This window comes from Haemaphysalis longicornis, unplaced genomic scaffold (assembly GCF_048455015.1).
Source record: "Haemaphysalis longicornis isolate Haplotype H1 unplaced genomic scaffold, Haemaphysalis longicornis Haplotype H1 scaffold_9, whole genome shotgun sequence".
NCBI classification, from domain to species: domain Eukaryota; kingdom Metazoa; phylum Arthropoda; class Arachnida; order Ixodida; family Ixodidae; genus Haemaphysalis; species Haemaphysalis longicornis.
The window spans coordinates 547850-571602 of record NW_027526460.1 but is presented as its reverse complement, the minus strand read 5'-3'; the positions used below and the strand labels follow the sequence as shown (position 1 = coordinate 571602).

Sequence of the window (23753 nt, the reverse complement as noted above, 5' to 3'; positions counted from 1 at the left end):
GGGGGGGGGTACGCGTGAAAGTCGCGATCCCCACAACGTCCCGCGCAAATGTCACGTGGTTTGGATTAGCCGCGAACGGAACAGCGTCTGCGGAAAGTTCGAGGAGGATGGCGCTCCTTGGCGGCGATGCATGAAGCAAGTGTTAGGTTGAGGCCGTGAGAGAGAGCCGCGCGTGCCGCCCTCCTCCTCACCCTTCGCCAGGCGGTCCTCTCCATTTTCTTTCTGCCGTCGCTGCTGCGTTTGCTTATTCGGTTACACCAACATCAACAGACGCCCCTCCTCCTCCCCCCCCCCTCTTCCCCCGCGAAAGCCATGTAATGACTACCAAAGTTCTCCGCTCTAAAACGACCGAAATCCGCCGCCACCGCTGAACATGTAGCCGCGGCCGTTTTCGCTCAAATTCTACCTCGCCCAGTCGCTTGGAATCCCTCCCGAGTGAAGAGCTTCTTATCAATATCACCTCTTCAGATTAAAGGGACCCAGAAAAGCCTTTTGTAAAAGTTACAAAAGGCCTGTATTGTCGCGTAGCACCAATATAGCGATGCAATGCCGTTGGAATTATTATTCAGTATTAGCTGCGCAAGAAGCAATTAAATGCACCTCTCCCCCCTTGCCGATCGATTCCTCCTCCCTCTCTGCTGCGTTCAAAGCAGCTGGAAACACTGGGAATAGCCATGTGAAATTGCGCCGCTCGACTTCCGTTCTGCGCTAGCTACATTCCTGCGCCTAGACACGCGTCAATCGCTGCGGACCCGCTTGCCTCGGGATCGCGCAGGAAGGAGGAAGAGCAGCCGGAAGCCAATGGCAGTGACGTTGCCAGCGGCCGACGATCCGGCGAATTAGGGGGCGCCTCGCCGTTGCGTCAGCCGCGACCGCCGTTGCGTCAGCCGCGATCGGCTCGCTGTGGCGTCGCGCTCATCGGCTGAGAAAGACCATCTTCGAAAATTGTTTACAAATTATCCGTGAAACGTATGGGGCTCACACTTGTCTCAAAAATCCCCCGTTCGTGATGAAGAAAAAAAATTGCCCTACAATGACGGAGCAACAGAAGAAGACACACCACACTGCGCTGTGTGGTGTGTCAATAAATCTAAATACAGTCAATCCCGCATATATCGAACCCAGATATATCTAATTATTGCATTTATCGAACAGTCCAAACATCTCCTTTGAAATCCAATGCAAAGGAAATAGTTTATATATCGAATTATCGATATACCTAAGTATTTTGCGATCCCCTTAGAGTTCGATATATCCGGGATCGACTTAATTGGAACGAAACGCCGGTGCCCTCACCCTCTCTTTTATTTTTCGCTTCGTGACAATTGTGTTTCGAGGCGTTCAGCCAGGATAGTTCTTTCTATTTTTTCAGCCTTCCCAGCATTCTACAAATGCGGTAGCGTGCACGGGAAGAGATTTTTGTTACGAAGAATGAATAGCGCTACACATATAGTCATAATGTTGATTGATTGATTGTAGGGATTAACGCGCCGACGCAACACAGGCGATGAGGCGCGCCGTAGTGGAGGGCTCCGGATTAATTTTGACCACCTGGGGATCTTTAACGTGCGCCGAAATCTCGTACACACGGGCGTTTTTGCTTTTCGCCTCCAGCAGAAAAGCGGCCGCCGCGGCCGGGAATCGAACCCGCGACCTCGTGCTCAGCAGCGCAACGCCTTAGCCACTGAGCCACCGCGGCGGGTTATAGTCATAATGTTAAATACAGCACTTGCTCCATCCGGCGCCCTGGACTAGGGGTGCTTTGGAAAATAAAGTTCGCTTCCTTCCTTCCTTCCTTCCATCCGCACTCACTATCAGCAAATCAATGCGCGGTTGCGGCAGAGACGAAGGAATACCGCAGTTGAGTCCTTTGGAATGAAGGCGTTTATTGGTCCATTTGTACATCATCGACGCGCTGATAAGCCGACCTCGATGACCTTGAAATGTCGGGTGTCCGCCGACCATGCGTCGTTGAGCTGGGCAACGGGTGTGGAAGCACGGCCTGCTCGAGGGACCCTGCATCTGGGCGTCGCATCCAGTCGCTGCAAACGAGTAGGAGGTGCCTTAGAACGGCTCTGTCTTGAAGCCTCTCCGGGGAGGGCCACGAAAACTGAATGGAAAAGGGCACTGAAGGAGCCCACGAATGGGGAGTTTTTGCCACGAAGCAAAATTTAAAAAAAAATAGCCGGATGCACAACTTCGAAAAACCGCGGGTCATAACAGCTTCACAGCCAATAATATTTAACGCCAACACAAAGTTATGAACAAGGACTGCCGAAATTATAAGTGATTGCTTCAAACATGCCCTTGTTTCGAATACATTTGAGCACAAACATGACCCCGCTTCATCATTATAAACTATTCGAGACTTTTAGGTTTTACTTAGGAACCAAAGTCTGTAGAGTCGTTTATTCGGGTGGCTCATTCTTGTTTTCGCGTTGCTTTTTTTCTTGTCAAGCGATTAATATTGGAAAGGGGGTATTATTGTCGGCCGTCACGTATTCCAGAATACCAGCCACGCAGAACCGTAGAGAAGGTTCGACGTGCGCCAGTCTTCGCACTGACGCAGTTCGCGTCGCAAGACAAAGAAGCGAAACCCAGGAAAGAGGGGCAAACACGGCGTAGCAGAAACGAAGGCGGTTGAAGCGAATCGCTCTAGATGACCAAGAAGCGAAAGGGAAGACGGAGGTGCAACTGCGATTTAGCCGAAAACACCTTTCAATAACTATCGGCAGGCTTTTGAATCCGAAGTACGTAATTTTTGTTATTTTTATTATTTTCACGATTGAAGTACTGCGATTTTGCAAGGTGTAAACTTGAGCTCTGGTGCACAATACTATAAAATGAGGAGCTCCTACAACTCTGCACCTCTTTCAAGTCCATGTGTTGCGTTACTCACTGTGCTCTGAACTTCTTAGCGATTCCCCGGCCTTCGTCAAGCTACTGCGGCAACCATTATCCGTGTTTACTGGGAAATAAATTGACCGGTAAGGTACGCACGCACAGACACGAACATGCCTGCGAGTCGGCTTTGCTTAAACTTAGCGATCGCTGCACAGTTGGCGTTACCGAAGAAGAGACCTGTTAGCCTTCGATGTACACTAATTAGCTTCACCACAAAGATGAGGACGTACACACGGGGGCGTGCTGGCTGTTAGTGCTGGCTTTGCAGTAAAGCATATCGTGTTCTCGGGCGGATGACGACAGGGCCATGGACACCTTTCGCTGCAAAATGAGGACAAAATTCTTCGGACTCATAAAATGTGCCAAGTGCTTCGAAAGCGAAAGCATTGTAACTTTGCCGGGCGACGCTTCTTTACTTCCACCCGTCTGGTTTGGATCACTTTCTCCGCTTTTGTTTCTTCGCATTTACGACGGAAGGCACGCTGGTTACACTTGACGCCACAGCCTTCCTGCCCAGAGTCATGGCTGTGCGTGGCTAGGGTTCTGCTCGCCGCGTGCGGTCACGTTTGTCTGTTACGGCATGCGTAGGGCGCCAGGGCTGGCGCATTAGGCTATATTTTCTGGCAATGTGCCGATGCACTGAGCTTCTACAAACGCCGCGGCCCCTTTCCGTGGCGGACACCAGCACCGATCGGCCGCTCGAGGTTCTCACCCGCAGCTGCTGTGCGCGCGGCCTCAGCGGTGGTAGAGGGGCGCGTACGGGTGCAGCTTCAGCAGTGGCGCGGCGTGGAGCTTGATCACCGGGGGCGGGTGCACCGAGTGGAAGTAGGAGTAGCTGACGGCCGTGGGCACCTTGGCTACCACCGGGGTGTACACCGGGGCCACCACCTTGGGTGCCACCACCAGGGGCGCCGTGCCGTAGTGGGCGCCGTAGCCGTACGGCAGCAGCGCCGGGTAGCCCGCGCTCACGGCACACACGGCGCACAGCGCCAGGAGCAGGCCGCTGGAGACCACCTGCCGGGGTGAGGGGGAAAGCTGAAGCGACGACGGCCACCGCACTTTCCGCCGCACTTTCCAACCGCAATTTCAAACCACTTTCCTCCGCACATCGGCAGTTCTCCGCCTGCAGGCGGAGGACTGCCGATGAAAACGCTCCTGACACGTTCACGCAATGAATCGCTTCGCCACAGCCATAGAGTTTCTTAGTACGAATACTAGAGAGGAAACTGCGCCTTGTAAGCCATGTCGTCATGGGGGTTCATGGGAAGACCCCCCTTTTTGGCTTGGGCTTGGCATGACAATTGGATTCTTAATCGTTTTTTTTTTTTTTTTTTTTTTGGGGGGGGGGGGGGTTGCTTTCTTCGCTATGCATTAACACGTTTACGAGCTACAAGGAAGCCGAAATCCTCCCTGTTCAGTGGTAGCCGTTTTCGGTGAAACAGGAGGCAGTGCGTGATCGCACCTGATGTTGCTCATGCCGCAGTCAAAGGACGCATGACTGAGTGGGTAATATGCAGCCGCGAAATTTGTAGCCTACGAAAAGACGAAACAAAACGTACTTCGACGAAGACAAGATACGACCACTGGAAAACGACAGATACGGGCGCTTGTATGCGTCCTATCTTTTCATCGTGCGCACGACTGCTTAACGCCACGTTTTCTTTTTTCTTGTTAAACTAGTTGGCGGTCGGTGCACCGGTTCACAACGAAGGCAACGTTTTAATAGGTACGCTCAAAAAACTTTCCAAACTCTTCAAGCAACCTAATATTTGCAATAATGGTAAAATTAATAAAATCAGAGGCTCTAAAAGAGTCCCCCCCCCCTCCCGCCACAAATATTAACCTTGTTCGTAACTACAACCTTGGTATGCGGAATTGCAGGCCCAATCTTTCCGGCAAAAATGCGCTTTACTTCCTTTTTTCTTAGTTTTAAAACAGCCTGTTTTTATTTTACATAATTGCACACTATTCTTCGCGTTTTTGTGGCACTTTGTTTAAATTTGCGGTCACTAAAACGTTTCAATCCAAGCCAATGATGAAACTAAGGCGAGCGCGATGTATAATGGCGGTTCATGACGACACAGACGGCCTTGATGTGAGCCGCGTAGACGCTAGCGACAGATTCCTCTCTAGTGTGTAATGTAAGAAACTCTATGGCCACAGCGGCAGCAGAGGGAGAGGGAGTGTTCGGCTGAGTTGAACAGCAGACCATGTCCTGCCCACGAGTGATTGCGTGGGAAGGCCGGGCGCATTGAAAATACCGCGCAGTCACGCGGCTAATTTGCAGAGCGCCACGGCTTCAGCGACCTTCGATTGACGGGGCAGCAATGAACACACATGAGCTGCTTTTGTGACTCCCTAAAACGAAGGTAATTGTTCACAGCTCGTCCCGCGGCAGCAGCCTGCTCACAGGAGCTAACTTGTGAGAGGGCGAGCTGTCACTGTTGTACTTGACTGGGACGTCGCTGCGGGGTCACCTTCTGTGTTGCCGGATGGCACGAAGGGCTACTTGACTTCACCTTCTATAACTGATCGTGGCAGGCGTGCCGATCATACTCTTGCGCGGCCTACGGAACCCAAATGTAAGCTCCTTGTAAGCCCTAGTTCACACAGCCGTCACCTTCTCCGTCACGGCACCGTCACGACATAAAACTGCGACAGAGACGTAACGGAGTAGCGTTCGTACTGGAGCTTTCCGTCAGAGTACAGGGTCGTCAGCCTAGTGATCAGTTTAGTCTAGAATTGAGCGTGCTTAATCAGAAAAGTAAAGAAAATGGCTTCGATTTTTACGTTCGCTCACTTTCCGCTAAATTTAGCCGTAAAAATTTGTTTTCCGGTTGGCTGGTTAACCACGGGGCTTGGTCCCGTCGCGAGTACTGAACGGAAACGTGGAGCTCGGCTTCCCGTCATCGTCGCACCGTTTTCGGCGATAAATCGCTCGAGAAACCGTCGCCCATGACGGAAGACGGTGACGTGACGGGGTGAAAAACGGCTGTGTGAATGATGCCTAACACGGAGTCGAAGCTTTCTATGCCTCACTGACGGCGTCGCTCGTCGCGCGAAACGCCCAACAAAGCCAACTTCGCGCCATCGGGCTCCTCGAAAAAAAAAAGGACAGTCCCGGTTGTCCGAATGGAATCCCGCCTTGTGAGGCGGACGTCTAAAAGATTGCACCATTCCGACATGGTCGAAGCAGTTTGGATATTGGGCTTTGACTGAGGTTGCACGGGAGAAAGCTTCGCGTTTGAACCGCTATCTTAAGGAAGGGGCTGTGATTTTTTCATACGCGTCTCCCACTAATTAAGTCGAAAGCTATGGAGAAACACCAAGATAACTGCATAGCTTGCGACGCATCTAGGAGACATTTTTTCTCTCGTTTAGGCAGAAATCTAATAGCATTTATCACAACAATAGGTTATCAAGACAATCATAGATAAAGGCTACATCCCGACGCTTGCTACAGAAGCTTGTTCTATACACGCTTTACACCTCCCAAAGTATCTTCATTGTTTGCCAAGTTTACCTGCACAACGTGATTCCAAGGCTGGCCACACTGCGTGGCGAAAGGCAATGACGCAGGGTAAGCAAATTTGGGGCGTCTGGTTCACCACTGCTCTCGCTTCCTAACAAAAACCGAAATTCCCGCGCAGGGGCGCTTCCAGACTGGCTGATCATCGAAACGCATCCACTGTCGTCCGTACTGCCAACTCGGCGTTGGCAGAACTCTCCAACTACGACATGATGAATCCATGAGCCCGATGCTTAACGGAGGATGTGTACCTATCCCGAACATGTACAGCGACAAAACAAAACGTGTTATTGACATGATTGTTGGGCGGATTGGTTCATCACTATAGGAGAGGAGTTAGCGCATTTACGACAAAGTCAGTGAAGCGACAGGACGGGAGCTCGTCCCGTCTTTTTACTGACCCTCTGGTAACTGCGCCTAACCTAGTCTTGTACAACGACTGCGTTGTGCAGGCCGTTGGACGAAAAGCGCTCTTTGAATGCGCAAAATGCGGTTTTCAACGACTCTTTGCCTCGCACAAGCAGTACGTGGTCGGAACAGACAGATGCCCCTATATACGATTGCCAGAGCACAAAGAATACTAGCGGGCGATTTCTCACGCGCTATAACATTGCTCAATTACTCTAGGCATTCTTGCATTCCAAAATTCCCAGAGACAGCGATTATCGGCAGACCGCGCTGAAGATGGTAGTTCTCTGTTCATCCAGATTCATCCAGCCTTCGCTGTGCAGCGATGAACAGGCACTTCTAGCGGTGGCTTTTGGAGAAGGGAGGGGACCCCCCCCCCCACCCCCCTTCCCCTCACCACTTCCTTCTGCATTCATTTGATAGACGGGAACAATTTCGCATACCTCTAGAAAACGCCCCAACTCGGTAGGACACCCGCCGCGGTGGCTCAGTTAATAAAGAAAAAAAAAGCGGTGGCTCAGTGGCTAAGGCGTTGCGCTGCTGAGCACGAGGTCGCGGGTTCGATTCCCGGCCGCGGCGGCCGCTTTTCTGATGGAGGCGAAAAGCAAACACGCCCGTGGCTCAGTGGTTAATAAAGAAAAAAAAAAAGCGGTGGCTCAGTGGCTAAGGCGTTGCGCTGCTGAGCACGAGGTCGCGGGTTAGATTCCCGGCCACGGCAGCCGCTTTTCTGATGGAGGCGAAATGCAAAAACGCTCGTGTGTACGAGATTTCGGCGCACGTTAAAGATCCCCAGGTTGTCAAAATTACTTCGGAGCCCTCCACTACGCCGCGCCTCACTGCCTGCGTTGCGTCGGCGCGTTAAACCCTTCAATCAATCAATCAATCAAAACTGACTCGGTAGGAAGGAGCAATAATTTTTGTGGTCTTAGGACGGAGTGCAGATGGCATATACTATGTTGCTTCCTCGACAAGCTCGTGTAGCATGCCTGAATAACGGTTGTCAGGCCGTCATGTCCTCTGGTTCACTCCCGTGGCCCCGGTAATTTGTTTCTGTCCGTTTTGTGCAACCCTAACGGCCCTTACTCGCTCAATTCGTCATTGCTCGCCACGCAACTCACCCTGTTCATGTTTGTACGCCTGTGGAAACCCAAGGGTCCTGAAGTGCACGTTGCCTGGGGGCTGCCGGTGCTCGTTGGAAGTCAGTGACGCGAAAGGGGGGCGCCGGACTTTTATACACACCCCCGCGTCGCACATAGGACTCCCTTCCTCGTTCCCTCTCCACCTACAGGACGCGTGTCCAGTTCGCGTCGGCCAGTTCGTCTTCGTCGCCTTCTTCCTCGCGCACGAGAGCCCGCAACGACCACGGCGCAAATGAGCGAGAGCGGGCCGGTGAAAGCAGCGGGTGAGGGGGCGTCGGGAAGAGCCGGAGCGGGCCGCTTCCGACTAAAGGGCACGCCGCCACTTCTTCTGGCATTCCTTTCTCTCGGTCTTCTTTTCGTCTCCCCTGTGCAAAAATAGGGCTAGCGACGTCAGACAGCTGTCGTAGGACCACCGTTGCAGAGCACGATTTCTCTTTTCTTCTGAAAAAGTGCGCAAAGAAAAGAAAAAAAGAAGCGGCCTCTTTTCGTTTATTCGTCTGCAGTGCCATTAGCGGTCATTCTCACAAAAAGAAGCCAGTGGAGAAGGGAACTTGTGAGGCACCTTTACTGCGTGCGACGTGTGTGGAATAGCGAAATATTAAAGAACTGCGCCTGTACAGACGGCAGCTGTGGTAGCGTAACGCGTTGCGTTGCCATGAGACGTTCTCGTAGTTGCGATGCAAGCAAAGGGAGATTTTGGCAAGTTGCTAGCATTTTGCGCGTGACTTGATCCCCCTCCAGTGCTAATAGAAACATGCAAGCAAGAGTCATCTGCACAATGTAACAGTTGAAAGCTCTGTTTTGTAGTTCCTAGGCTGCCTTGACGCCTATGAGAAAAGAAGCGATGAATATAAATCTATTGGAAAAATTGGACCAGTCAGTGGACGGAGCCCTTGACAGCGGAGCTGTTTACACTCGACCGGGGTCGCTCAAAACTCGGCGCAGCAAAGTGGAGGGGAGGAGGAAGCTGCTGGGCCAGGAAGCGACGCTAGAGCCGACGAGCAGACAAAAAACGCGGCCGTAATCGAACCTGGGTCCCTCGCGTAAATTGCCACAAAACTAGGAGAAGAATCTCATGGAGGACATTTAGGGGTGAAAGTTGCTGCGGGTAGGAAACTTGACTAGCCCTAGAATTCATGTTGGCAGGCAGCCCTGGAGCAAAAAAATCCCGCCATCTCCCCGAAGTGAATGATGATGAGAGGGGCGAAGCTAAAATGCTTATCGGTAAAACCGTGAAACATTCGCCCACACATCATATAAAGACTCGACACGTTGTTATAGGTCTACTTGACGGCGCGCACCATCTGAATGAGTGAAGGACAAAAGGCGCGTTCGTAGCCATGCTCGCGTCTCGGTTTGCAGCGCAGTGGGAAGAGCGCCACGTACCTCCCGTTGCGGCCAGAGAGTCGTGGGATCGAAACCGGGCGCCGCCGCGTCAAGACCACCACTCCTCGCTCGCAAAGCTTGAGTCTTCTCACCGCTCCGTTGACAAGCCCGTCGACGACGTCGATGTTTGTGGTGATTATGTAGGGCTTGTTTGGGACGATGAGAATCTCTATGGTTAAGTTGGCGAATTCGGTGTGGGACATATTAGACACCTTGGCCGTCGCCTTCTGCAGAGCGTCTTGTGTCGCGTACCCCCGGCACCTGTCTTGAGCTCGCAGGCGACGAACGACAACCTCTTCTCCTCCTTGTTTGGTAGCAACGAACGCGTTGAACGTTTTGACCTCTTCGGCCCATCTTTGGTTGGCCAATCCCTAGGGGGATCCTGCCACAATCATCATCATGCTGCCGTGTAAGGCAGCAATGAGGGACGGGACAGGGCCCGAGCAAGAGGAGCGAATTCGCCCCTAAAACACCGGTTAACAAAGAGAAGAAAAGAGAGAGAAAGAGAGAAAAGAGAAGAAAGTGAAAGAAAAATACAACTGACAAATACACCTATATGCTACAATCCCAAAATTTCACTGCTATAAATGTACAGAGGCTGACACGGCATAATGTCAAAGAAACAACAGGCAGAATAAATGGCCACTACTATTTCTCACAACGAAGGGAAGTGGCGTTACAGTGCTGGTGGGCAACGCGAAGCTTTTATCCACGTTTTCCGACATAACACTGTTCAGTGCGCTTATCTGCATGCCATATTGCTCTTGGCTGCGGTACATGCCAGAGCTCAGGTGTACGCGTGCTGTAGTGCGCAATATTAGGTTTCAAGTTGGCCAGCGAAGAAAGAAAACGATTCCCAGACCTTTGTTCTTTTCGATAACTATTTGCCAGCCGGTAATTTAGCAGGCTTGGAACTTTCTGCAGCTGACATTTTGCGAGAAAGGGTCCAGCATGAGCGTTCATGCAGGCGACTTACAAAGGAGCGCGAATGAACTTATCCTGCAACAGGTGGATTATTCGGTCGATATTGGTGTCTATCCGATGGCGCTATCATCGCATTTGGGGCGCTCAGCATTTACTTTGTGTTCGTAGCGCGGGTGTTGGCTTTGGACTTTGGCTGAGTTCAAGTAGATTTCGGACTTCACCAGTTTGCACTTTGGACTTTCGGAGGGCGGATTTTGATTTGAGTCAGTTTGCGCGTAGTAGGCCATCGCTGTTTCTTTAGCCTTCCCGTCGCAAGTGCGAAGGTGGCCGCCCGCTCCCGGCATAATGGCAGGCGGTAACCGCTGTCCACAAGCGTACGAGAAAGGATTTCACGGTGCACCGAATAATCTCTCAGGCGCAGCACCACGGCCACCTCTTCCAAGGGAAGTTCTTCGCGTCAAGCATCCATGTGATAACAATCGTGAACGCAAGCTTTGTTTAAAAAGTTGGCCCGTCATCTGTGCGTGCCGAAGAACTGTCGTGCCCTGCTCCAGACAAGTGCACAATGCGATTGCGAAGAAAAGGATCGACGGTTGGGAAAGCTTTCATGCATTGACGCCGTTCCGCGCTCAACCTATTGGCGTTTCCGACGGCCCCTCCCTACCCTGTCCAGTCACGGCCGTGGACTGCAAACACCTTCGCGCGCACCGATAGCCGGCTGGTATCGGCTCTTGCCTCGGTGTCCACTGCGCTTTGTGACTCTTTTGTGCGTGAGTGAACGGCTTACGCGTTTTGCTCAGCTTTTAGTTTGAATAGACCACTCGGAAACAAAGGATAGGCAAATGGTTTCGTTGCGTCATTCGGAGTTCCACGCGTTCAGGAGCAAACGTCATGCACCTATGCGGTTAGTGGAGCAAGGCGTCGTGTCGACAACGGAGTCCTTTCGACCTTGAATTGTGCATGCCTTGCGTGCGTGTGCATTCAGGCATGCGAGTATGTCAAATATATAGGCAGCTTTGTTGACGAAGTCAAGAAAAATATAGGGGATGAACTCAGCGCATCAGGTAATGAAGACGCCCACATCAGCAGTGATCTCAAGCGCCCAGGTTCCGGACCTCCTCTCTGGCGCTTCTTGGCAGTCAAATTGTGGAAGATTAAATTATTAAAACAGCTTGCGGATTCATCTACTGAAATGGGCTAGCTTTACGTACATATTCACAGGAATGCATACGTTGTCATGTAAATATTAGAGATATTAAGCCGCCCCAGTTGTGAAAACGTGTGGAGCAGCGCTGCTCCTGTGTGGTTTCACTGTCTCGTCTCGGAATTCCGGTGACGCCGTCGCAGCGACGTGGAGAGGGCATAACCCCGCGAGGAGGAGAGCAAGTGCCAAGCACACATAGAGCGAGTTGAAGGAATGTTTGAACGGGACATTCATATGGCTTCTCTGCACTACTAAATCGGGTGACAACGTTTATACTCGTCTACGCTGTTGAGGAAAAAGAAAACATTAACCATACCCAAGGCAAGACATATTTGCATTGTTCTTTTGATTCAAAATACTCGGCTGCTTGATTTCTGTGAGAGCAGATAAAAAATACGCCGTGAAAAAAATCGCTAGTGGTGCCCCCTTGTGGCCGTGTTCCCAGTTCAAAAGTAGCAAATGGTTCCAGTAGATGGCACGAGCAGTGGAGCACGGCAAAAATGGATTGAAGGGAACGGGAGTTGATCTGTGGGCCTTGAGAAGTTCCATGAAGCTTAGGCTTGCGTTTAGGGAAGGCCAGGCAGCTTTTATGTGCGAGTTAAGTCAGTGAAGATGGGCTAACTAATGGGCTAATTAAGTGGCAGGCTTTCCAATGTCACCAAGAGAGAGAGAGAAAAGACCTTTATTCGGCCGAAGTTACAGGCCGAGCATGTCCACCGCCTGGGCGACCAGTCTGCGCTGTTCTTCTTCTCCTTCAGAGCCAAGCCAGTCGGTCCAGGTGGTGATGGAAAGGGATGGGGAGGGATAGGAATCGGATAGCTGAGCCACCGGGCAGTAGAATAGGCAATGAGGTAAATCAGCGTAGGCAGTGGGGCAGTTGGGACAAGAGGGGTCAGACCTATAGCGATAGAGGAAAAGGCGGGAGGGAGTGATCAGGGCATTCATTTGGATGTGCCGGAGGAGTCGAGCCTCCGTTACGGTGAGTGATGGGTGAGGAGGCGGGTAGAGGCGTTTGTCAAGACGGAGCTGAAGGTAGACCTCCTTGGTGGTACGGCGAAGGGAGAGCCTCGCACCGTCCTCCGAGGGCCCGGGCCAGGGGATCAACGGTGCCCGGTGAAGAGTTTCGCGGGCGAGTTGATGCGCCAACTCATTGCCGTCAATCCCGGAATGTCCAGGGACCCAACGGAGGAAAACGATGGATGGCTGTAGAGCGGAGACCGCTCGTTCGACCTCCTGTTGAAGGATAGAAGGTAGTGAGCGATTTTGTATCTGTATAATAGCGGCGTGGGAGTCAGAAAAGACTGTGTATTCGGGGACGGGGGGGAGAGAAGCAAAGGACTGAAGGGCATGGGCAATAGCGAGAACCTCAAGAGAAATTGCTTCCGGAGGGTGAAGGTACGGGCCACTAGTGTGGGTTTCTGCTTCAGCAAGGTGAGGGTGGTACAGAATGTAACCGCACGAGCCTCGAGGCGCCACAAAGGAGGCATCTGTGTAAGCAATTCCCTGGGTCGCGAAAAGAGGAAAATGATGCTGCGCGGCCGCATGACGACGACCTGCATGAAGGACAGGGGACATGTTTCGGGAGAGGGAGAATACGAAGGTTGGGCGCCGAAATTGCGTCGGGAGGGGTAATGGGGGAGACGGGAATCGGAGATATACCTGCCTGAACCAGTAACCATTGACCTTGACGGGTAAGGGAGAGCCGAGAAATCTGGGAATCTCGATGGAGATTGAGGAGAGAGCGAAGGGAATGAAAGAGGCCCGTGGCAAAAAGCTTATCTGTAGAAGTGGTGATACGGAGGTTCAGTGCTGCTTTGTAGAGTCCCACCAAGGTGGTCTCAAGGGTATTGAGTTGAGTGTTGGTGAAGGAGATGTAAGGGATAAAGTATAAGAACTGGTTGAGCGCGAGGGCGTGAGCAACCCTGAAGGCATTAGCTTCGTGAAGACCCGCCCGTCGAGTGACCACACGACGTAGAAGGTGGGTTACCGAGTGGCAGGTCGCGACGGCGCTGTGTAGGGCTTGTATGTTCTTGGCTGCATACAAAGGAAAACCAAGAACATTGCATTTGGTGACGACAGGAATGGGAGAACCAGAAATATGGAGAGAGATGAGGGAATTGTGGGCACGCTGGTCAGAGGAACGGTTGAGAAGGAGAAGCTCGGACTTTTCCGGAGCAGGGGAAAGACCAACAGCGGTGAGAATAGAGTCGATGAGATCCAAGCCACGTTGCAGGGTGCTCTGCACATGGCCCGGAGAGCCAGATGAACACCAAAGGGTGATGTCGTCGGCGTAAAAAAAGTGATGAAGATCAGGGATTTCAGATAGTTGGGAAGCCAGAGGAGTCATAGCAATATTGAAAAGGGTGGGGGAAAGAACAGCACCCTGAGTAGTGCCTCGAGTGATGTGGTGGGGGTCGGACAGATGAGAGTCGACTTGAAAGCGAGCCACTCGGTGAGAGAGGAAGGAACGGAGATAGGAGTACATGCGGGAGCCGCAGGACATTGCGGGAAGCTGTGCCAGGATATGGTCATGGCACACACCGTCAAAGGCTTTACGGACATCGACGGTCGCCAGAGCGTGGTTTTGGGTGGGGGTGGAAGAGAGAAAGGTGTGCTGGAGAAGCAAAAACATATCCTGAGCGCCGACACGGCGACGGAATCCGATGAGAGAATGAGGGAAGAAGTCCCTCTTTTCGAGAAATTCAGAGAGGCGAGTCAGAGCCATACGCTCAAGGGTCTTACCAACGCATGACGTTAAGGATATAGGCCGAAGGTTAGCGATGGAAGGAGGTTTTCCAGGTTTGGAAATCATGGTAATAAGGGAAGACGTCCAGGAGCTAGGTAGGCTGCCACTGTCCCAAGCTTGATTAAAAATCTGGAGGAGGAACTCTTTCGCATTCTCGGGGAGGTTGCGGAGAGCCGTGTATGTGATGGCGTCTTCTCCAGGAGCAGAACGCTTAGCATTTCCAACCAGGGCCGCCTCGAGCTCCCGGAGAGTGAAAGGGCGGTCCAGATCAGAATTAGGTTCACCTGAGTAGTCCATATAGCTAGGAGTAAGAGGGGGCGGGAGATAAAGAGAGGCTAGTTGGTTGAAGAGGTCGGAGGCTGTTCCTTGAGCAAGAGCTTTAGCTAAAGTGGGAGCAAGCGTGGGCTTAGTGCCTAGGAAAGATTTAAAAAGAGACCATGTCGATCGTGAGTGCAAAGCAGAGCCAAGATTGTCGCAGAGAGCACTCCATCGAGAATGTTCGAGGGAAGCGCAGTGGGCAACAATCTCGTCTCGTAGAGCAGTGATTCTGGAAGCGAGCTGAGTATTTTGGGGTTGGGAGCGGAAGGAGCGCTGCAGTCGTTTACGCCGGCATCATAAACGGAGAAAGTGACGGGGATTGGATGACGGATGCGAGCACGACGACTGCTGCTCGAAAGCGCAGCGGCAATGCCCGACGTCCAGTTCTCATACGACTCAAAAGAGTGGCAGGCCAGAGCCGTGCGGAAGGCGTCCCAGTCAATGTGAGTGACGAGGCGACGTCGCGGGATGTGGGAAACGGATATGGAAAGATGAATCAGAAAATGGTCGCTGAGGAGGTTTTCCGCTGTGACCCGCCACTGAACTGAAAGGGGCCCCCGAGAGAAAGTAAGGTCGGGTGTCGTGGGCCGCTGTGAGGTAGTGCCGGCTCTGGTAGGGGATCCCGGAGTATTAAGAAGGGTGAGGTGGCGTTCCTGTACAAGACAGTGGAGAAGGTGAGGGTCTGCGGGTAGCCCCAAAGAGTGTGAGGTGCATTGAAGTCACCCCCAAGGATTAGATTGGTGGTGGACGGAAGTGAGTGAATGAACTTGCCTAGCGCACTGAATAAAGAGGAAGTTACAGGCGGGTTGTAGAAAGAGAGAAGGGCCAGTGAGATTTTAGAAGAAGGATCATAATAGACCACGCCGACTAAATATTTGAGAAGGGTACAGGGTATGTCCAGTGGTTCCACGAGCATGTCGCCACGCACATAAATGGATGCTAGCGGCGTGCTTGTAGCGGCATGATGGGCGCGGTAACCTGGGATGGCACTAGTGGCACGGGCCTCTTGTTTCAAAAGAAAATGAGGAAGAAAATGGCGGTTAAGGAGGTACTGATGGAGAGGCGTATTATTATTGCGTAAGTTTCGGCAGTTCCACTGCACCACCTCCAAACCCTCAGCACTGGACATCTAGGTAGCGGTGGATGTAGAAGGACGTTCCTTTTTCTTAGCCGGGGGGAGTGATTCTTGTAAAGAAATAGCAATGGAACCAAAGGACTTAAGTTGCTCGGATTGGGCATTCAGCGCGGTAAGAACTTTGAGGATGGAGGTTTCGAGCTGAACCAATCGAGTGTGCTGGGCGGTGGACGTGCTTTCGACTAAGTCTGCCAAAGGCATGAGTTGGGTTGCAGAGGGAGCTGTGGTGAGCGTGGCAAGGTGCTGATTGAGCTGCGCAAGTTGGGAGGTAAGACAGGTGGTGGTTGCTTGGAGTGTTTCGGTGAGAGACTGAATCTGCTGTTGCAATTCCTGGGAAACGCGCTGCTGCTCACGCAGCTGGCGTTCGAGCATCGCGAGTCGGAAGTCGAAAGAGTGACGGTTCTCCTCATTCAAGGACGGTGAGGGTGTAGCATTGGAGGAAGCGGGCGCTAGCACCGACGGTCCTTTCAGTTTAGCAGCGTACGAGCGCGGTTGGGATGTGACCGGTGAGTCAGATGCAGGTTTAGAGTACGGAAGGCAAGGGGTGTCCTGCGTGACCCGGCGCAAAGCTATGCGGCGTTCAAACGCAGCTTTAGCACATGCGCGTTGCTTTTCGAGGAGGAAGGGGCAGGTAGGGTCAAGAGAGGGGTGAGTGTTCACCTTGCAATGAATGCACCAGGGCTGAGAGCATACGTGGGTGCTAGGGTCAGGTGGTAGAGGAGCAGCACAACGGCGGCACTTGGCCGGAGCACAATGCTGCGGGCAGTGGTGAGCCCGGTGTCCCAGAGCGGGACAGCGGGTGCATGTGGGAGGTTTAGGCTTGTGGGGGCGACACCGAAAAGCAACACGTTTGAAATATACGAAGCGGGGGATTACGGTGCCAGCAGAAGTAATGAGAACTGATTGGGTGCTACCCATCATGCGTGCAGCAAGAATATCGGTGGTATACGACTCTAGTTCCTGCATAATCTGAGGAGGAGTGAAATGGCCGCCGACGTTATGGATGACACCAAGGCAGGAGATGGGAGGGCTGCGAGCATAAGGTTTGATGCTGATGGTCTTACCATGAAGCCGAACGTGAGAGAGAGAGAGTAGGAGGTGAGCGGTAAGGGGGGAGTGAGTTTTCAGAAACACAAGGCTCTGAGGGGCTTCGCCTGGAGGGTGATTTCTTCACTTGTCTGGGAGGAAAGTTGTGCAGAGGAGGCAATAGCGGTGAGCAAGTCGTACAGAGGTAGCTTGGGAGTAAGGGTGCCTGGAGGAAGTTGGATGCCGACAGTGATCAGTTCGGTGCGGGATCGGGTGGTGGAAGCGGGTTTACGGGCGGAGCCAACAGTGGTCCAGGCGTTTTCCGAAGATTGCGTTGTAGCGTCATCTCCTGGCGGCTGAGTGAGATCCATTTCGGCCGACGCTTCTTCAGTCGGAGGCACGGCGGGCTTAATGGAATGTTCTTGTCTATCATAGGAGGAGGCAGCACTACGTAAGGACTGGGTAACGGAACACACGGTAGAAGGTGTAGCTATGAAAGGTCCAGTACCGGCGGCAGCGTCCAGCGGCGACGCGGTTGGTGGGTGAGGAGGGCTCTTGACTTGTTCCGCGGCCAAGGTCATCGTCGGAGACGCTATGGCGGCGCAATCTGCGGTGAGGAACGCTGACGCCCGCAACGGGGCCGTCGGCCCTGCGCTGTCGGCGCCACTCACAGCGTTCGGAGCAGGCATCGCGGCGTTTGCAGAGACGACTTCAAGATTTTGGCTTGCGGGGTCGGCCATAGCACTGAGTGTGATGGGAGAAGGTGCAGCAGCATCGGAGGCAGGAGTTTGGAAGACCGGCGAAGCGTCGGTGGTGATCGGCTGTAGGGGCCTGGTGCTGTCTTGCATTCCCGGAGTGCCAGGGCGACGCTGTAGTCTTAGCGAGGCGACGCGGTGCTTCGGACTTTTGAATGGGCCTGGGGGGCCACCCCGTCGTCGGACCGGGACCCCGATGGTGGCTGGATGATCCTGAAGGCTTCGTGAAACGAAGGGTAATAACTGCGCGGGCGGGCAAGGCCCTCAGCAGAAGCAGGGGCAAAGAAAAACGGAGCACGATATGCGGCTATGAAACCTGGACTGCGCCACCTAGCGGCGTCCTCACCAATTACATGAGCACAAACCGGACCTTTTTTCCGTTTTTCGGTTTGTTGGGTCTAAGGGAGAGAGGCTCTAGGGGCATGCATGTATATGTTACCAGAGCAAATGGGGCGTGCTGGCGCATGATTAAATACAGCAGCCCAAGAAAAGACTGGGACAACAAAAACTGGATGTGCATATTCCGCGAGCCTCTGGGAAAGGTGTACTGTTTACATGCGGCTCATTCCAATGTTCCCATCGCCAAGGGGTGGAATTTATTGAGCAACCGGAGCTCATAAACGGCGATGCAGCCGGTAGCGCGGGATTTTAAAGTTTCATCATCGAATTGCAAAAGGAAAAATATCCTCGGCACCGCTTAGAACTTTGACGGTAATATCCTGGCGATATTTACCGACTTCGCGCTGCTACATCGTACGGGATCACTTGGTGCAAGCCGTCACATTTGAGCGTTTTGATCATTGTTTATGTAACGTTGCTAGTTAACACTAAAACCAGCGCAAGGACGACGACGGAAGATAGAGCGCTCTAGTCCGTCCCTTCAGTGCTCTAGCTTGTCACCTATTCTGACGAACTAGAGCGCCCTAGTTTGTCACTGCTTCCGTCCTCGTCTTTGCGCTGCTGTTTAGCGTTAAATCATCATCATCATCATCATCACCAGCCTATCTACGCCCACTGCAGGGCAAAGGCCTCTCCCATTATTCTCCAATTACCTCGGTCCTGTGCCAACTGTGACCAATTTATCCCCGCAAACTTCTTGATCTCATCTGCCCATCTAACTTTCTGCCGCCCCCTGCAACGCTTGCCTTCTCTAGGGATCCACTCTGTTACCCTTAATGACCAGCGGTTATCTTGCCTTCGCATTACATGCCCTGCCCACGTCCATTTCTTCTTCTTAATTTCTACTAATATGTCTTTAACACCAGTTTGCTCTCTGACCCACTCCGCTCTCCTCTTGTCACTTAATGTTACGCCTATCATTTTCCGCTCCATTGCCCGCTGAGTCGTTCTCAATTTAAGTTGACCCCTCTTAGTGAGCCTCCAAGTTTCTGCCCCGTAGGTGAGTATTAAATATGCGTTAAATATGCGTACCCAACTAGCCCAACGTCACCCCTAAGCAAACATTGCTAGTATTGGTAGGTTTCTTTCTTTCTTTCTTTCTTTCTTTCTTTCTGTCTTTCTTTCTTTCTTTCTTTTTTTTACTTTTTCTTTCTTCTTTTCTTTCTTTCTTTCTTTCTTTTTTTACTTTTTTCTTTCTTCTTTCCTTTCCTTTCTTTCTTTCTTTCTTTCTTTCTTTCTTTCTTTCTTTCCCTACCTCTCTCTAAGTCCATCTTTCTTACCTGTCGTTGTCAGTTCGCTTATCTCCAATGGTTAATTTCGACGCCGCCCTTTCGCGTGACCCTTTCGGACAAGAGACTGAGTTGCGCATTGCCCTTTTCTTCGCTTTCTGCTTCCCCGAAACGTAGTTGAAAATGTTGCACCTGGCCCTGTATAGCTTAACCTAGCCGGCGGAGCGAACGGCCGCAGGTTTTTCGCTCGGAGGCGCAACGCATGGAAAATAAAATTTCCGAATTTGAACAAAGGTTAATTTCTGAGACCTCGCAACCGAGAGGCGCGCGCTCCGGCTCCTTCTTCCGTACCGCGGTGCCGCACAATGGCTGCTTCCCGCGGGAGGACAGAGTGGCTGGCTGCGCATTGCCTCCGCCCGCCGCTGCGAGGAGCTCTTCCGAAAATGAGCTAGCTAACGGCTGTCGCTGCCTCGCTGTTTCCGGAGCAAAGTGCTCGTAGTCATTGATAAGGCGGAGTACATGACGGGCCTCCGAGCATAACTGCCGCTTGTGGCCTGAATGTCCAACGAGACGAAAGGTCCAACGAGCCGAAAAGTCTAACCAGTCGAAAGTTGCAATTCGTCACGTGATCAGCGAGCCTGAATGTCCAACGAGATGAAAGGTCCGACCGAATGTCCAACGAGACGAAAGATCCACCGAGTCTGAAGATCCAACGAGACGAGAAATCCAACGAGACGAAAGGTCCAATTGAGCCTGAATGCCCAACGAGACGAAAGATCGACCGAGTCAGAAGGTCAAATCGAGCCTGAATGTCTAACGAGACGAAAGATCCACCGAGTCTGAAGATCCAACGAGACGAAAAATCCAACGAGACGAAAGGTCCAATTGAGCCTGAATGCCCAACGAGACGAAAGATCCACCGAGTCAGAAGGTCCAATCGAGCCTGAATGTCTAACGAGACGAAAGATCCACCGAGTCTGAAGGTCCAATCGAGCCTGAATGTCCAACGAGATGAAAGTTCCACGGAGTCTGAAGGTCCAACGAGACGAAGGATCCGCCGAGCCTGAAGGTCCAATCGTGCCTGAATGTCCAACGAGACAAAAGATCCACCGATTCTGAAGGTCCAATCGAGCCTGAATGTCCAACGAGACGAAAGATCCACCGAGACGAAGGGTCCAACAATACTAAGGCCCCACTGTTTCATTCAAGACACGCATTTTTTTAAGATTTAGCAAAAAGCGATATGTCCAAGTGTGTTGTGCCAAACGTTACACTACATTAATAAAATGAGCGTTGTGACAGTGCAGGTAGTCGTGTGCAGGCCACTTTTCCGTCAATATAAAGGGTTGCACATGAACGTGCCGTACCGGATGGCTTTCGTGAACCTCCTCAAAATAGTTCCACCAAAAACAAGCAAGAAAGCGTGATTTTGAGTACGGAAATCTATAAGACTAATCCGTCTTCTCGCGCCAGAGAGTACCATCGTATGATTAATGGCTTGTGAGACTGGTCCGGAAATAACAAAATTTCGCCAATTACTCTTAAGCTAGAAAAACGAACTTCTGCTCAATTGATTTTTTTAGCAACGTATGGGCTATCTTCTCGAGTTAGCTAGAGAACTCCTTAACGGTTGACTAAAATTAACGTGCACACAAAATCAGCTGAACCGCTTTGAGAATAAATAATTGCATTCAAGCAGCATCGGCGGCTGGCGATCTCTCTCTTGTTCGCTCCTTCGTTTCAAGTATAGTAGCCCATCCCTCAATAGTTGTATGTTACTCCATACGAGAGCGATCCGGGAGCGATATCCGATAGCGGTATCCATTATCCCGATATCCATGACGAAAATACTAAACATGTGTAAAAACAGGGGTTTCGGAACAAAATATACAGCCAATATTTTGCGGACAGCCTTGCATGGTTGGAGGGGTACTGATTAAGTGATCACTCCTAATGATCTATAACGTGCGCTCAAATGTAGACACACGGATGCTTTTGCGTCTCCTACGTTACCCTGCGTAGTCACCAACCACCAGTTTGTGCTCAGTAGCAGTCAGTACCTTGCATACTGAGCTGCCGGTGCGTTTCAGTAAATTAAACATAAAGGGGAGATGGGCTTAGTAAATTAAGTAAATTGTGGGAATGTGCGCAATTGAAGCACTGTGGTGCTCTTGAACCGAAGAGGCCGGGTATTTCTCTATTACGTCACCGCTGTCGTCTTGTGGCGTAAAATTTGAATGTGTTTCAATTGTTCGTATTGTCCTTCGGTTTAAAAAACGTCTTTCAGGGCTGGTATGGAGTTGAGTGGGTGACCAAAGGCTGGCTCCATCGAAATATACTGTTGCATTTGGCCTTCTGAACCCCTTTAAAAAAGATACAGATAAAGACCTGAACAAAGAAAAATGAGAGAGAATTGTGACGACGTGGCAGCAGGGGTTTCACCGAAATTCCGAGTATACATGCGCACGGGTTGCTATTTCCTTTCAGTGTTTCGACTTCGCGCACAACTTTATACTAGTTTCTTTGTTACGCTGGTCGACTGAACACAAGCCAAAAGCTAAACGTATCTGCCTTTTGAAAATTCCGCTTCCTGATGCGTTAAATTTGGCGAGTAAGCTTTAAGGACGATTTTTCTAGGTTCTAAAGCTCATACCTCTCGATTATGCAGAAGTGTAAAAAGATAGAATTACTGGAAAAAAGTATTTACCGGCCTTAATGCAACACGTACATTAGGCACAATCAAGAGCAACAAATATACTTTTACCAAAGGCTTGAACAACCTCTGAGCCTATAAGGTCCAAATATTTTCCTTTTCAGCTTCCTGCGGGGTAAGATGTTTAAAGTGGGAACAAATTCCAGACTAAATGGAATATATCTGTTGTAGCTGTCCATTTTCTTTTCTTTCTGTAGCGTGTATTTTACGGCTAATGCTGGTCATCGCATTTTTTCAGTTAAATGTTAAGCTATAGTGCAAAACTTTTGGAAAGATAAACGCAGATTGTTGGTGTACACCATCAAGCATTTTTAGGCCCATGGGAGCCTTAGAAAGTATATGGTATGTCTTTTACATGTTTCGTTTAAATATTGTTTTAAAATTTGCTCTCATGCGAACACTCTATTTTAAGTTCACTCAATAAAAAGTGGTTGGTAGTGAAATAGGGTAGGCCTTAACACGTGCAATGAACCAAAATTAATGAGAAACATTACTGAGATACCATGAGTGCGCCTTGGTGAGAAAGGGAGCTTTGTCAAAACTTGTGGCGCGATTTTACTTGTTGAGTTTTGTTGCACACCCCAAAATGTGACAAAAAAAATTGCCAAGTTTTACTAGAAATCAGTATCACGCAGAAGTTATGAATGTTTGCGTTTGAACCAATCGCCAAAAATATTAATTCTGAGAAAGTCAACAAGAAAGAATTCAAAGAAGCGCAGCGCATGCACAAGATAAGCCTAAATTGCAGCCATCAGTGTCTTCGGTCTTGCTCTTGTCCGATTTATATCGTGCTTCACTTAACTCGCTGAACAATGCCGCCTCTAGGTCAGTCTCGCAGTTCGACTTCCTTGTATTCCTTGCTGGCAAACTTTCATTTGTTTGCCTGTTGTTATATACTTACCATATCGTGGCTGCCAATAAGAACAGCTAGCAGACCGAGTAAGCCATCCAGAAAACGATGAACTGCTTTTCTGACGCGCCCTCAAAGCCTCCGGGGGCCCTATTCTCGACTGCACAAATTGCCGGCAATTCGCCCATGTTTTTTAAATGCAGAGCATTTCTTTAACTCACGATGTTATGCGTCCGTAAGTCGGCGTCCGCAGCCAGCCAGCACGTGCGCCCCTCCCCCGCTCCTCCTCGCTCTCAACAACAGGTGCGGGCGCGCATGCGCGTGCTCCGGCACCGAAAGAGGCCTTGCAGCAGCAGGTGCTACCTCCTCTCCCTCTACTGCGCGCGCTACGAATATACTCGTTGCCCGAGCGAAGGATCCGCGGCCCGACGTTGACGTTTGGCCGCGGCTTCTCGTGCACGAAGTTCGGCGTCGGCAGCGCGCCGTCTCGATCCAACCGATTGCCCCGCAGAGAGGGTGGGGTGCAAACGATGGCAATAAATAACACGTTACGTGCTTACGTCTCTCGTCTCTCTCTCTCTCTCTCTCTCTCTCTCTCTCTCTCTCTCTCTCTCTCTCTCTCTCTCTCTCTCTCTCTCTCCGTCTCTCTCTCTCTCTCTCATCTCGCAACCCAACTACCCAACCCCTACGACAACAACTACAACTACCACCGCCAACTACCACAACCTACGCCACGTGACCACCCCCAATGCTCTGCATTTACTCATGTCCCTCGCGCGGGGGCATGCGACAGAGGATTTTTTGCGTAAGCACGACGTAAGCAATCAGTGACGTGCTGCACCTATAGCTATGACGACATGCAGTGTAATGTGACGAGTCACTCATAAAGATCGATTTTGTGCAAGAAAGATATAGAAACACTTGGCATGTACTATAAAATTAAGACGGTAGCTGAGGCTGACAAGAAAACACATTTCTGGGGGTCAAATTTGGCGTCAACACCACAAGGCGATTGAGTAACGTTGATCCAAAAGCGAGCGAAAGGCGGATGTCGAGCTAAAGAACATCACACAATTTTTTTACCGTAT

The 23753-nt window shown here is 51.1% G+C and overlaps 1 protein-coding gene across 1 annotated transcript; it reads right to left on the bottom strand.

Annotated features, from left to right (window-relative positions):
* Positions 1-1886: 1886 nt before the first annotated feature.
* On the bottom strand, positions 1887-8282 carry LOC144152194 (uncharacterized). The gene is made up of 3 exons (XM_077683422.1): positions 7960-8282; positions 3617-3918; positions 1887-2042 (listed from the first exon to the last, which is right to left on the bottom strand). The coding sequence occupies exons 1-2, from the start codon at positions 7966-7968 to the stop codon at positions 3640-3642; spliced, it is 288 nt and encodes a 95-aa protein (XP_077539548.1). The 5' UTR covers positions 7969-8282; the 3' UTR covers positions 1887-2042; positions 3617-3639.
* Positions 8283-23753: the final 15471 nt, after the last annotated feature.